This window comes from Lissotriton vulgaris, chromosome 8, assembly GCF_964263255.1.
Source record: "Lissotriton vulgaris chromosome 8, aLisVul1.2, whole genome shotgun sequence".
In the NCBI taxonomy this organism is placed as follows: Eukaryota; Metazoa; Chordata; class Amphibia; order Caudata; family Salamandridae; genus Lissotriton; species Lissotriton vulgaris.
In genome coordinates this window covers 198184644-198200525 of record NC_141696.1, presented here as the reverse complement: position 1 = coordinate 198200525, position 15882 = coordinate 198184644, and the positions used below count along the sequence as shown (strand labels likewise).

Here is a 15882-nt window from a genome sequence, read left to right as displayed (position 1 = left end):
CCCTCCATGTACCTTGCAGGGGAGCCCCCACAGCTTTTGTTATGCCACTGGTAATATGGCTAAAATGTGGTTGTCTTTTCTTGTCCATGTCAATAGTCTCAAGTATTCTGCTTTAATTGTTTTATCAGGTGTTCATCTACAATACATTATTGTTTGGCAATGGCATATAGTGGCATTGAAACGATTGTATGTATGGGATTGGGCAGATTGATGTTCTAACTCCAGGCCTGGATTGCACAAACCGATGTTTTAACTCCAGGCCTAGATTGGATAGACTGATGTTCTAACTCCAGGCCTGGACAGACTGATGTTCTAACTCCAGGCCTGGATTGGACAGACTGTTGTTCTAACTCCAGGCCTGGATTGGACAGACCGATGTTCTAACTCCAGGCCAGGGTTGGACAGATTGATGTTCTAACTCCAGGCCTGGACACACTGATGTTCTAACTCCAGGCCTGGATTGGACAGACTGATGTTCTAACTCTAGTCCTGGATGGATATACGGATGTTCTAACTGTAGTCCTGGATTGGATGTACTGATGTTCTAACTCCAGGCCTGGATTGGATAGACTGATGTTCTAACTCCAGACCTGGACAGACTGATGTTCTAACTCCAGGCCTGGATGGGACAGACTGATGTTCTAACTCCAGGCCTGGATTGGACAGACCGATGTTCTAACTCCAGGCCAGGGTTGGACAGATTGATGTTCTAACTCCAGGCCTGGACAGACTGATGTTCTAACTCCAGGCCTGGATTGGACAGACTGATGTTCTAACTCTAGTCCTGGATTGAATATACGGATGTTCTAACTGTAGTCCTGGATTGGATATACTGACTTTCTAACTCCAGGCCTCGACTGGACAGACCAATGTTCTAACTCCAGGCTGGATTGGACAGAGTGATGTTCTAACTCCATGCCTGGATTGGACAGATTGATGTTCTAACTCTAGTCCTGGATTGGATATATACTGATGTTCTAACTCCAGGCCTGGATTGGACAGACCAATGTTCTAACTCCAGGCCTGGATTGGACAGACCGATGTTCTAACTCCAGTCCTGGATTGGACAGACTGATGTTCTAACTCCAGGCCTGGATTGGACAGAGTGATGTTGTAACTCCAGGCCTGGATTGGACAGACCGATGTTCTAACTCCAGGCCTGGATTGGACAGAGTGATGTTGTAACTCCAGGCCTGGATTGGACAGACCGATGTTCTAACTCCAGGCCTGGATTGGACAGAGTGATGTTCTAACTCCAGGCCTGGATTGGACAGACCGATGTTCTAACTCCAGTCCTGGATTGGACAGACTGATGTTCTAACTCCAGGCCTGGATTGGACAGACTGACGTTCTAACTGTAGGCGCTATAAAACGTGCGCTTGTCGTGAATTTTTTTAAGTGTCAGGTGTTATACTACAGAGATACACCTGAATATAATTGGTCATGAATACTCATGCATATAATGGTACATACCAAACACAGGTGCTGATGAATCATGGACGCAGGCTTTTTTTGTGTTAGTGCCGTGTCTTTTTCTTGCACGTTATGATTGCAATTTCCTGAAAATGTAAGTCAATTTCGAATCCGACAGTGAACTGTAAATGAATGCCAGATGTGTTGATCTGGAGCAAAGTTCCATGTGCAACAATGACCAGGCTTGGGTGACTGACAGCTGGACCTGGACGCGGACGCAGCCACAGCCTCCCCCGGGCTGACTGTCTCAGTGAGGAAGCCCAGTTGGCGACGTGGTTAAAGGACGGGCTCTGCAGGTCAGGCGGGGGTGGGGTTCTTGTACGGCTGTGGGATGGTGCCCTGGGTGGAAAGTAGTGGGTGGAGTTCAGCTGATACGTAGTGAAAGATAGTTACTTGTGAATGGAACAGATACTGAGGAAAATGAAAGGAGGTCTGATGTCGTTTATAACAGCATAAAGGTGTGGAGGGGAGCCGGAGGGGTTTCAGGCCGCTATACTCACAGGTGGTGGTACGTTAAGGGTGGTTGAGGTGGGGGGCACATCATTCCTCACTAATCCATATATTTCTCACCTAGCGCCAGCTGAGCAAAGCAGCCAGGCGCCCCGTCGCGCGCCGCCCCGTCGCGCGCCGCCCGTGCCTTATATTTCGCTTGGGCTTTAGCTGACTGGCAGCGCCCTCAAACTTTTCGCCACTTCGTGAAGCGATGCAGCGGAAACAGTGATTTATATCCAGGAAACGCCCAGCAAATCACTCCTCGAATCGCCAGCATACAGTGCCAATTGGACGCGTAATTTATGGCGCAGCTGCTGGTGACAGCCCCGCCAAGGCCGTCTGAGAGGCGGCGGGCTGACATTTGGAGAAAAAAAATGCTGCCTTGGTTGTTTTTGTTTTTTATTAAATTACATTAGCAGTGTGCTGTCCTTATGTCCATGTCGGGGCACGCGCAGTGGGTACTAATGCAAAGGAAAAAAATAGGTCTGCTGTCGTCCAGCGAGGTGGTAAATGAAAGCAATGTTTGGGGTGCAGTGAACCACTAACTCTCATGGGCCCTTATTGTGCCACTGCACCTACGAGATGGCATAGGGTCGTGCACCGGCTACAAAAATACCTCGAGGCGCTGGTCAGCGTGTTGTGCTCTCGGACTGCTGTACTCCCTGGGCCGGTGCTGCTGGAACTTCTGATGCCGGGCTACCTTTCGAGAGGACGCGACGTTACAGAGCCGTCGACTTTGGAACTATGGTAGTATTAGATTCCAGTCTTGGCGTCAGCTCAACATGGTGTGATTCTGGGCAAATCTGTAATCACACAATCTCCCCGTGCCTATGTGAAATGAACGTGAAATGGCGTAATGTAAGTGGGGCTCGTGTAAAGAGCTCCAATACCTTTGGGTAAACTTTGCGCTATATAGAAGTGAACAAAAAAAAGAGTTCGACCACAGTTTGAGCTGTGCTGCCCTCAGGGACCCTTGCTCTGCCTAAGTCTCCTATGCACTGCTCGCTCAGGCTCCACTGAGGCTGCAACCTGCACCCAGACCGACCGCTGCTCTTTGGGGTCCGCTCGCCCAAGTCCCGCCCTTCAGCGTCCAGCCCTGTCCGGAGTAAAGAAGTGATCCCCCAGGGCACTGCACTCAGGGACCCTTGGTTGCCGCAGGCCCCACCCCCACCACCCCAGGCCCCGCCCCTACCACCACCGGCCACCCCCCCCCAGTCCGACTCATAGTGAAGTGCTTCCCTAGAGTACTGCGCTCCGGGACCCTTGGCTGCCGCAGGCCCCGCCCCCGCCCCTCACAGGCCCCGCCCCCAGTCCCACTCAGCGTGCAGTGATACCCAGGGCTGTACTCAAGGACCCTCGGCCGCCGCAGGCCCCGCCCCCAGGCCCGGCCTCCGCTCGGAGCTCAGCTGGGCTCAGTGTGAGAGGCTGACAGTGCGGACCAAGGCGCCGGCTCTGCGTGTGCACTCTGTGCTCTCCCTGACACACGGCCGTGCAATAGTGCACACCCTGCTTCACAGATTCCCCGCAGGACAGATGTTCCTCAGTTTGCAGCATTACATTTACTTTCCACGTGTTTTGAAGTGAGCTTGCACTTTTTGGAAAGGGGACTGCAGTGTCTGCGTGGACTGCAGGACTAGAGACCGCTGCACGAGACTGACAACAGTTCCTGCACCTTTTGCATCGTGTGGACGACTGGCACCGAGGGCGTATACTCGTGTGGCACAGTGGGTGTATACTTGTGTGGCACCGGGATACCAGGAGCAGCTCGCGGCAACTCTTAGCGCCTGGCAGTGGACAGATGTGCGCCTTCTAAGAGCTGTGTGAACCTGGGCAGTGGGAGAGCTGCTCTGCACCCCTGCACGGGAGGTGGGCAGAGTGTGCCGTGCCGTGGTGCAGGGGGCAACCGGTGCTCTGCTTGAGTGCAGTGGACAGCCTGCCCTGTGCTAAGGAGCAGTGGACAGTGCTGTTTCTACGTGCAGAGGGCAGACAGGCGCGCACCAGAGTCTGCGGTGCCCATCTCTGCCAGCTACACCCACGCCTCCGTGCCGCACCCCCCTGGACCGGAAGATGGGGAGAACTCTGCAGCGGGGACTCCTGGGGCTCTGCCTCGCTCTGCTGGCCGCCCGGGGGGCGCTGGGCTTCGGGGACGACGACGAGAGGCGCTGCGACCCCATCCGGATCTCCATGTGCCAGAACCTGGGCTACAACGTGACCAAGATGCCCAACCTGGTGGGGCACGAGCTGCAGACGGACGCCGAGCTGCAGCTCACCACCTTCACGCCCCTCATCCAGTACGGATGCTCCAGCCAGCTGCAGGTAGGTGCCCGGCGCACGCGCATCTCCACCCTGTGCCCAGGAGCACATGGCACCTGCCGCTCGGGGTGGGTTGAGCCTGTCGCTGCTGGTGAGGCAGGGCTCCTAATGCAGAGAAGCCTGAAACCCTGCATGCACTGGGGACATACATTCCTATACAGAAGTGGAAGATTGTTCTATACCTCCTGTTGGGTGAGTTTAAAATGAAAATATCAAATGACGCTTCCTATTGGGGTTAATTATTTTTCTACGTTCTTCCTAGTTTTAGGAAAATGAGGCATAGAAAGATAACTTAAATTGCCCAAGGTCACATGACTTGAAGCAATAAATAGCCGGGATTAGACCTCAGGTTGCGTTGTTTTACAGTTGACACCGAAGTCAGCTAGATTAAAGAGAAGTGCCAAGGCAGTATTTTTTTTAAGCTTTTCCTCTATTTGTATCTACTTGCATGTCTTTTTCACCTTTGAAGAGTCTCTTGGAGTGTAACCAGTTAGGATCACCTGTTCGGTTTTTTCCTTGTGTGTTCTTTTTTTGGTGGCGGCTAAGAATAGGTGTGCCCTTGCCAGGCTCGTGAAACTAATGCCCCCTCTAGTCTCTGGCTATGGGGGGTCATCTGCCGTCACCTCTCGGCGACACTCTGTTTCCTGGTACACGCAGAAAGTGCCATGTGTGCCTGGCGGTTGTTGAGGGCGCCCCCCTCAGTTGTCACTTTAATGAGTTTTAAACGATGGCCCAGAGGGGGGTGACCCCTTGCACGGCTCACCCACAGCTCCCAGCTCAGACCTTGGACGCACTGGGCTGGCATTCAGGGCAGAGCCCTAGAACTCTTAGGGGAGAACCCGCAGGTAACATCACTGGTGCGGAGGCAGTTTTAAGAATGGGGTGCTGCCATCAATGTTAGTCACTGAAGCCGAGGGGTTGTGAAAAATCCAAGCATTGCACAAATCACAAGTGCATCTAGCGAGCCACGCTTGTTCAGGAGGAGAGTGACAAGAAAGCAATATGTGCACAGAGGTGCATTTTGGAGCATATTGTCCGAAATACACTAAAGCATGAGACGGCAGGCTACTACCAATACAGGGAGCAAGCAGACTTTACATTGAATTACACTCTACACTCTAAATATGCACCAGACATGCCTAAATGGTGCACAATCTCTCTCTCTCTCTCTCTCTCTCTCTCTCTCTCTCTCTCTCTCTATGTATATATATATATATATATATATATATATATATATATATATATATATATATATATATATATGTATGTATGTATATATATATATATATATATATATATATATATATATATATATAGCATCACACTTAAGTGTCTTGGTTTGTTCTGAATTTATTAAAATCTTTATTTCTATGACACTTCAGAATTTTAAAACCTAGCGCCTTATGCTTCAGTGCTGCTTCGAAACCTTAATGTTACAACACGTGCCATTTTAGTGTCTCTCCTTTCACGCTGCCTGTACCTCAGCACAATTGACGCGTGGTTCGTGCTCCAAAATGCATTGCCTTTGCCTTTAGAGAAAGGAAAAGTAAACATTCACCATGTTGAAAGAATAAGCAAAGATTTGTCAGGAGACATAACCTGACGTTTGACCCCTGACCTTGACCGCACAGCAGATGTGAGAGCGTAAAAACAGAATGTGCAGGTCTCTGTATTGTTCATTCTTCTCCACGGCTGTAAGCTTATTTTGGGGGTGCTACGTCACATCCCACACTCCTGCGCCCCTGTCATCATAACATCAAAGGTGAGAGGGGGAAAGTTTCAACTGGTTTGGGTCCTGGCACGTGCAATGACACAACACACGTGCTGCACGTGTCTTCCAGCGTTACCCTTACATAAATAGTAATATCACTCCCCTGTTTCTATTCTGGACTGGACCGTTTTATCTCCAGTGTCTGTTTCTGCCCCACAACGAGCCTAGTAGCGCCCACTGGTAGGATGTCCCTGTGGGTGCATGCACCTGTTGTAGAAGCGATCTGCGTGCATCCCAACCTACAGGACACGGGTTCGCGGATTAGTTCACCCTAGAGGGGTTGCCAAATTGAGCTCCATTAAGTTTGTTTATATTCACCCCTGTAAAGCGGTGAATACACGCGCCTGTAGCGCCAAGCGCCCGGCCATACCATGCTAGGCGGCTGTTCCACATTCGCTGCCCTTTTTCAAAACCTGCTTTGTGAATTGTTATTTTACTCTCTCACACGTGCAGCGTGAAGTTTTACAAATGCTTGTCGCCTTGGGTGTCTTAGATTACCCCCCCCCCCCCGACCCACCTACCGCCAGTCCGTGCACATCTGCCGAGCCCAGCACCGGCCTGGACTCTGTGGTCCTTCTAAAGGGGCCGCCCAGACCCGGACACGGTGGACAATAGCCTGGCTTAGGCACCGCTGGAAACTTTCTTTCGGTAGACGCACTTATGCTGGCTTATCTTTCGATGTTTTGCCCTGTGTTTTATCTTTACGGCTGTGCTCTGCGAGTAGGCAGTGCCCAGCAGCGTGCAGTGCCCTGCGTGGCGCCCTGCTGGCACGCCTCTCCTCGGGTTTCTTGCATCACACACGAGCTGTCGAGTTTAAAAAGAGCGGAGTGCCACACATTCCGTCGAGTGTGTCAAGTAACAGGACTTGTTGCTGTCTTTCCCACGAGTCACCCCCCCCCCCCCCCCACCTCAGTGGAGGGGTGTCTGGATCAAGTGTCTTAGCTCACAGATCACACACTGAACCCACAGGGAACTGGGATATTTCTGCTTCTCTCCGTATTGGGGATGGTTTATTTATCTAAATAGGGCCAGTCTTGGTATTTATACATTTTTATATTGACACCGGAAGGTTACCGAATTGCTGACAGCTCTTCCACGCCTTCCCGATGTCAGAATGTGCCCTGTACTTACTATATATATATATATATATATATATATATATATATATATATATATATATATATATACACATACTTACACACAGTGCCTCACACACACATATACAAGTCAAGTCAAAACTGTTTTATCCGATCTTTCATCAAAGGTCCTAAAAGAGCAAAGTCCAAACAGCATCAATACACAGAATGACATCATATGAAATCAGTGCTGATGGAGGTAAAGAAATGTCAAGTGAGCATTACTCAAAACCTTTCTTAAAAATAAAGATACATATCAAACTGCAACATCACAGCAAAAAAATTGACAAGGGGCGATAAAAAACATATAAAGTAACATCAGTGCATCACTGCTGCGATGAATGCATATAGTAACACAAATACATATATATTGTTTCTAGCTAGCTGTATTCTAGCGCTCCGAAGTTATCTCAAGATTACAGCTGCTGCTTTCCAGACACCAGAGCCAATGAATATATTTGTCACTGTATCAACCATTTCAGAAAGAAATCCACTTTCATCCAAATCAACGTCATTGTTGCATGTGCAAAAGCGCATTTGGCAAAAAACCAACCAGCCCTAAAAAGGTGTTCTGGAAATAAGCAAGACAAGTTAAACAAACAGTGGGGTTCGACTGTACATCTTTTGTGGCTATGTCTGCCCCATTCAGTAAATGCCTTTGTTACTTTTCATACTTAAGTGGCTAGAGACAGTTGAACTTGTGGTACAGCACTATACAAATGCACTCATTCACCCATTTGCTTATTTCATGTATCCTTCTCTTACGCTCTATTAACTGACACCCCATCTGTCCGCACACCTCATTCATGCACTCCATTGTCCCATCTGCTCATCACTCACTCAGTGCTTCTTCTTGTTTCCCTACTCCATGGGTTTCATTACATGCTTCTTGTCACCAGTTTTGTTTGCAGTGTGACCAGTCTACATTTTTGCTAATTCTGTTCTTTGCCTTCTTCTTTTGCAGTTCTTCCTCTGTTCAGTCTACGTCCCGATGTGCACCGAAAAGATCGACATCCCAATTGGACCCTGTGGAGGCATGTGCCTCTCTGTCAAAAGGAGGTGTGAACCGGTGTTGAAGGAGTTTGGGTTTGCCTGGCCTGACAGCCTGAACTGCAGCAAGTTCCCTCCGCAGAATGACCACAACCACATGTGCATGGAAGGCCCTGGGGACGAAGAGGTCCCGCTTCATGGCAAGACGTCCCTTCAGCCGGGAGAAGAATGCCAGTCCTTCGGGGCCAATTCGGATCAGTACACCTGGGTGAAAAGAAGCCTCAACTGTGTCCTCAAGTGTGGCTATGACGCGGGCCTGTACAGCAGGTCGGCTAAGGAGTTCACTGACGTGTGGATGGCCGTGTGGGCCATCCTGTGCTTCATCTCCACAGCCTTCACCGTCTTGACCTTTCTGATAGACTCGTCCAGGTTCTCCTACCCTGAGCGGCCCATCATATTCCTAAGCATGTGCTACAACATTTACAGCATCGCCTACATTGTCCGTCTGACCGTGGGCCGGGAGCGGATATCCTGTGACTTTGACGAGGCCGCGGAACCAGTCCTCATCCAAGAGGGCCTCAAGAACACAGGCTGTGCCATCATTTTCCTGCTGATGTACTTCTTTGGGATGGCAAGCTCTATCTGGTGGGTAATCCTGACGTTGACCTGGTTCCTGGCAGCAGGTCTTAAGTGGGGACACGAGGCCATTGAAATGCATAGCTCCTACTTCCACATCGCTGCGTGGGCCATTCCAGCAGTGAAGACCATAGTCATCTTGATCATGAGGCTGGTTGACTCTGATGAACTCACTGGTCTTTGCTACGTGGGCAACCAGAACATTGACGCCCTAACCGGCTTCGTGGTAGCACCACTGTTCACCTACTTGGTGATTGGGACACTCTTCATAGCCGCTGGACTGGTGGCGCTTTTCAAGATACGTTCAAACCTCCAGAAGGATGGCACGAAGACGGACAAGTTGGAACGCCTCATGGTCAAGATAGGTGTCTTCTCTGTCCTGTACACTGTCCCAGCCACCTGTGTCATTGCTTGCTACTTCTACGAAATCTCCAACTGGGCCGTCTTCAGATACTCTGCCGATGACTCCAACAGGGCGGTCGAGATGCTCAAAATCTTCATGTCGCTGCTGGTGGGCATCACCTCCAGCATGTGGATTTGGTCGGCCAAGACCGTGCACACCTGGCAGCGGTGCACCAACCGGCTGGTGAACTCGGGGAGAGGGAAGCGGGACAAGAGAGTGGACAGCTGGGCCAAGCCTGGCAAGGGCAACGAGACGGTGGTGTAGCCAGGGGCGACCTGTGCTGAAGTCTCCAAGTAAAACTCTTCTCTCTGGGAGTTACTGTGATCCACAGCAGTGTGGTGGAATGTGTGTGTGTGGGGGGGGGGGGTCTCCAGGAGGGCCACAGACAGTCCCCCCCTGAAGCCCCTGTGGCAAATGGGGCTGCACACATGCAAAATGAAGGTTTCTATACAAGCTGTGAACAATCACAAACTACAGGCCGGGTTACAATGCACTGCACTGAGTGTTTCTCGAGTCTTAGTGAATTCCCAGTCAAGTGAGGGGGTAAAACGCCTGGGGCGTCGCTCCACAGCTGCCAGTCGTTTTGGAACAGAGATATTGCTGTCAGGAGCATAATGTGGAGACATGCATTAGTACTCTTGGACTGGCATCAAACCACTAAACACTGGAAATAGGAATAGAGCTGAAAAGGAACAGAGGGCTGGTGCACAACTTACTGATCGCAGCAAGGCTCGCAGCGCCCCCTGGCGGTGTTCGTTATCTTCTTGCAGTGCCTTTTGTTTTTGGAAAGACAAATATTTGGATTGCTGGTTACGAAAATGTATGCAGTTTTAGCAGATATTTATTTGTTGCCCTTTTCTCTATAGAAATTGTCTTTTGTTCTGATAATTGCTCATTTGGTCTTCTTTCTATGCTATTTGTCTTGTATTTTTTTAACCTCCTTTCTCTTTCCTCCCTCGCACCATTTTATCTGCCCTTATTTATTGTAATTTGGTAGCACACTGCCCCTTTCCCTGCTCATGGCATTCTTATTTCAGCGGTGTGCCTTTTTTCTCCCCCTTTCTCCCGGTGCTGGGGTGAACACGGGAGGAATGCTGCCCTGACAATCACTTTTATTCAGTGTGAGCCCAGACCGGCCGAGCATGCTTATCTCCCCAGCCCCAGAGGCCCAACTGCTTCGAACAATTAGGCCTCGTTGCATTTCATTTGGTGAGATGCCATCTCGGCGGACGCCAGGGTTGGGGGTGGTGGGGGGGAGGGGGGCTGCTCTGTTTATGTTTCCGCGCACCTCACGTCCAGATAGAAAATGTATTTTTCTATGCTTATAAATAATGACTGTTCTTTATAAACACAACCCCTACTTTGGGGTCAGGTCCTGGGTGGCACCGTCAGGAGGGATCGAACCCTTCTCTCCCCGGCACGCCAGTCGTCTGACTGAACATACATACCTAATGTAAACATGTTCGCCGAGCTCTGCGGTGTCTCCAGCGGCCCAGAAATCTATCGGCCAGCTGTTTTTTTTTTTAACAGAAAGGTTGCAATTGGGGCTTATCCAGTTTCCTCTCTGTGAGTTATTCCCTGTTGCGGCCGTTGGTTTTAGGTTTCACTGTGGTGGGGGTGGGCTTCGCTCGGGTCTCCGGGCTCTGCTCGCAGTAGAGTTTGCAGGTCGCTGGGGTACACGCGCAGCACAGTAGATGAGCCTGCCCCCTCCCACCCCCAACTGAAGCGAAGCAAGGCCTGCCAGAGCACGTGTCCCGCCTCTTAGGCCTGCCAGTGCAGTCCCCTAAACTTTTTCAAACTTTCCAGTTTATGAGGATTAATCCACGTCAGAAATCACTCGTTTCGGTAGAAAATGAGTTGTTTCTTTATGAAATAGAGCTGTCTGATGAGGTTATGTATTTTCAATCTCTTTCCCAACTATTGTTGTGTTTGGCTGGAATCCTTCCCACCCCCAGCTCACACGTGCCCCCCGTGGTTGTTCCTAAAGCAGTTTACATCTGATCTCCTGTCCAATGCCCTGGTGTTGTGATCTTTCACTCTGAAGTACTGGAGTTGTGATGTACCAGAGTTGTGATCTTCCATTCTGATGTACTGGAATTGTGATTTTATTTGATGTACACGAGTTGTGATTTTCCACTCTGATGTACTGCAGTTGTGATCTCCCACTATGATGTACAGGAGTTGTGATTTCACGCTGTGATGTACAGGAGTTGTGATCTCCCACTATGATGTACATGAGTTGTGATTTTCCACTATGATATACTGGAGTTGTGATGTACAGGAGTTGTGATCTCCCACTATGTTGTACAGGAGTTGTGATTTTCCACTATGATGTACAGGTGTTGTGATTTCACGCTGTGATGTACAGGAGTTGTGATCTCCCACTAAGATGTACATGAGTTGTGATCTCCCACCCTGATGTACTGGAGTTGTGATTTCACGCTGTGATGTACAGGAGTTGTGCTCTCCCACTTTAATAGGCAGAGGTTGTGATTTCTCCCTTCGATGTTCTGCTGTTGTGATCTGCTCTAACCTGGTTGTGTTCAGTTACTCTGATGCTGGTGTTGTGATATCTGGCTGTAACACAATGATAATGTGATATTTGACTCAGATGTACTGGTGTCGTGATCTTCCACTCTAAACTAATGGTGATGTGATCTCCCCCTCTAATGGTGCTGTGATCACTATACTCCGATGCACTGATGTTGTGATCTGCCACCCTAAAATATTGGTGACGTGAACACCCACTCTGAATTTAATGGCCTTGTGATCTCCCACTTTGATGAACTGGTGTTGTGCCTTCTCACCATTAACTAATGGCCTTGTGACCTCTCACACTTATGCACTAGTGTTGCGATCGCTCACTTTAACCTAATGGTGAGGCGAATGCCCACTCTGACGGTCTTGTGATATCTCACTCTGATATACTGGTTTGTGATCTCCTACTCTAATCTAAAGACTAACCCCCAAACACTGGCATTGTGATCTCCCGCCCTTGTGACCTCTCGCTGTGATGGACTGGTGATGTGATCTCGCACTCTAATCTAACTGCATTCTTTTCTCCAACTCTGATGCACTGATGTGACCTCCCACTCTAATCTAGCGATGTTGTGATCTCACACTGTATTTTAATCATCCAGTGGTTTCCCGTGCTGATGAAATAAAGTTGCAATCTCCCACTGTAATGCAACAGCACTGCGGGGTCTCGCACAATGCTAGGACAATGTGTTTCCCTGCTTCAATGCCACTGTGCAGCTCTAATTTACTGGTATTGAGACGTGCCTCCTCGACGGAATACAGTCATCTCCTGCTCTGCAATGTTATGTAATGTTATGTCAAATAGTTTATAATGCGCTTGATACCCAGAGGTGTCTTGGCGCTAGCAATGGGATGTCTACTTTCTTCCCTATGCCCCTGCATTCTGTGCAAGGAGGATTTAGCTCCCCCAGCCCCCAAGTCATGGGATGTCTGTGCATCCTCTTTCCTATGCGCCTTTATTCTGTGTTGGAATGTTGCTGTTCCTAGGGGGGTAGGGGTCTTGGCAGTGGGGACCTCTCTATTGAGAGAGGGGCAGAGGATTCTGGTTAGAGCCTGTTTTTTAGGGGCGACTAAAGCAGGCCCTCATTTCAAACGCTGTCATTAAAGAAAGCAGCATGAGTTTAATTGAAATGCAGCTGCCCCTCTATCAGAGAGATTAGGGGAGGCAGCGGAGAGGCCATGGCGCACAATGGGGAGGCGACGAGCCGGGCTTTGTGTCTGATTGTGCAATCCTCTCTTTTCAAGATGCCTAAAACTTACGCCAAAGTATGCAAAACTCCAGTGCCTCAGAAGTGCAGGAGCGCGCGGCTAGCACGCGCACAGCTGCCCTCACGCGCTCGCCAGTATTTATTTGACTGTATCTGAGCTGACCTATCACAGGAAGGTACATGTGACGCACCACTGCCGAAACTGCCTTTTATTTTCTGAAATTTGTGACAGAATGGAAATTGGTTATTTTTGTATGCTGTACAATATTTTTATTGTTTCATTTATATGTATATATTTGTGCTGTAAATTTATAATTTATCACTGTACAAAACACATATTTAATTTTGTATTAAAAATAAAGAAAAGTTTTATTGAAAAGTGAAAGGTTATGGCGTCATGAATGTAACAATAAGATAGAGTGACTGTGCAGGAATAAAATGGGCAGTTGGACATCGGGATAGTTAGGCAACGGCCTAGGACGGACTCTTGCAGTGAGATGATCACGTTCGGCCCCTGTAGCTCCTTCCGGGCCTTATGGCGTGGGCCTAAATCTGAAGTTATGCGTCTGCAGCACTTGGGAAGGGGGTGGGGGGTGTTATGATATAAAGGCTTTCTGAGCCGGTGTCTCGTTTCTGAATACTTCACAAGTTAAATGAGGCAGGCTTTTTGCCCGACTTTTTATTACAAGGAGTTGCGACATTTTTTGGCTGCGGGAGACGTGGAAAAATTGGGCGGGAAAAGGGAAATGGAAATAGCACCTGGAGCAGAGAATGAGGCCGTTCGCCAGAAAAGGAACAATGGCGCCGCCTTGTGGGCGAATGTTAGTACAGCATGTTGCTATATATGAAGATGCTGTGAAGGGCTTGTGCACGTGGGTGTGGCGACTGAAACAGCTGTATTTCCTTGCAGACGAAGAGCTCAGTCATTACGGAAACCTTGCACCAGATGGTGATTTTGCTCTGGCAGCAAAAAACAGACAGGGCCGGTGCACAGAGGACTTTTTGTCTGCATACAAGTTTATGACCGAAAATGATTTCCAAATGATAGCAGATTAAATCTATTTACGTCTTCGAAATTGTAGGCTAGATCTGTGTAGAATCACTCAGGTGTAACTCTCACGTAAGTTATAGATAGTGGGAGTAACTTTGGATGGTTTTCATTACAATCCTTACACACGCCACTTGTGATCTTCCAAATACTTTCCCACCTTGAAAGTGGTTGGAAATGGGCCCGGTAAAGGGCTGGATGGAGAAAATCCCTTCCAGTGTGGAAGCGAATTGAACCCCTCCAAACTTCATGAAGTTGATGGGATGTTTCCACAAGATAAAAACATACTTTCTCTTCTGAGGAAAAACAAAGAAAAAAGTGTGGATTTGCACAGCTGGCTGCCTCTGCCTTTTGCAGAATTGTACTCTGCGCATAACTGAACAATAAAAAATATGGCGCCATAAAAAATCACATGCTTGTCCTAAAAGTATGCCTGGAAACTGCATCTGTTTGTGAATTGAGGAAAATCCTACATCTGCACTTGCCTGAAGGAGCGCTGTTACAGGCTCAGGTGTACGTATCTCTGTTAGAATACGGCCCAAAATCTGTAATCCTCAAACGTGCCATAACATTTGAAAAATGTCACTAAAAGACAAGAATCTAGATTTTACCACACATCGACCTAAATTTGACTAAGCTGGATGTCAAATCGATGTCAAGTTGTATATTGACCCAATACAAGTTTATAATAATTGCGATTGTTAAGGAATCGCAATTGCCTATGCATGTAGGAATCGCTATAAAAATAGCGATTCCTACACATTCCTTAATTACGACTCGCAAATTGGGAGTCACAATTAAGGAATGCCGTCCCATTCATTCCTATGGGCTTCCAGGCCCATAGGAATGAATTGGAGATTGCATGAGCAATTTGCGAGTACCAGTAGGTACTCGCAAATTGCTCATGTAATTTCAAGGGTGCAAGGGTGTCAAAATGACACCCTGTTGCACCCCTGAAATTGATCTGTGCACATATGTTGCACACACACATGCCCTAGGGGCATGTGTGTGCGCAACATGAAACTTTGAAAAATGCACAAAAGTGCATTTTTCAAAGATTTTGCAAATTACTATGAAGTTCAACTTCATGGTAACTTGCACCCCCTAATAGCAAAATGGCTAATTTTTTTACTTTAATGCATTGCACTTAAGGAATCTCAATTTGGGTTTCCTTAAATGCAATTGCAATTTAAGTAATCACAAATTAGAGATTCCTTAAATTGCGATTTTTGCATTTGGATGATGCATCCCAAATGCAAAAATACCGGTGGCAAAGGGGCAGATTTTGAGAATCTGCCCGTTTGCGACCGGTTTTTGCTTTGATGCATGTGGGCCCAAGTGTTTCAGTGGCTTGTGGGAAAGGTGATAGTGTGACCATGTATTATAAGGAATAATGTACCCCAGCGTACATGATAATAATATTGCAAGTCACCTCAGCCTTCAATAAACTTATAAACAAACTTCAACTTGCTCTTGAATTCTTCTGTGACTTGCAGTATCTTTATAATGTACGGGAGGAGGTACTTTATCCCATATATTATATCTATACAATGATTTTTCCACCGCCCTTCTAAACTGCACTCGGCAGCTCTTTCCACCCACCTTCTATAAGTAGCATCACGTGTTTTTATATACATTATACTAGTTTTGTGTTGAGAATGGTGAATAGAATAGTGCATACACACAAATGCAACACTCTCCCTGAGGAGGGGGAGTCAGCACAGGCTGTAACAGAGCGCCCTGTGTCCTAAAATGATTTAACTAAAAAGCCTGCTTCACAAAGCAATTTACACATGCAAATGATTCGTGTTCATAGTTCACTAGAGGTCAATTTGCACTTGAAAGTGGATTTCCTCCGCCTTAACAATAGCCCA

At 48.1% G+C, this 15882-nt stretch overlaps 1 protein-coding gene across 1 annotated transcript; it reads left to right on the top strand.

Moving 5' to 3' along the window:
* The first annotated feature begins 3395 nt into the window (after positions 1-3395).
* FZD4 (frizzled class receptor 4) lies at positions 3396-13339 on the top strand. The gene is made up of 3 exons (XM_086933978.1): positions 3396-4281; positions 8150-11397; positions 11615-13339. The coding sequence occupies exons 1-2, from the start codon at positions 4033-4035 to the stop codon at positions 9476-9478; spliced, it is 1578 nt and encodes a 525-aa protein (XP_086790104.1). The 5' UTR covers positions 3396-4032; the 3' UTR covers positions 9479-11397; positions 11615-13339.
* The last annotated feature ends 2543 nt before the right edge of the window (positions 13340-15882 follow it).

Coding starts and splice junctions, on each gene's coding strand:
- FZD4 (XM_086933978.1), top strand. CDS start 4,033: ATGGGGAGAACTCTGCAGCGGGGACTCCTGGGGCTCTGCCTCGCTCTG. Junction 4,282..8,149: donor GATGCTCCAGCCAGCTGCAG/GTAGGTGCCCGG, acceptor CTTCTTTTGCAG/TTCTTCCTCTGTTCAGTCTA.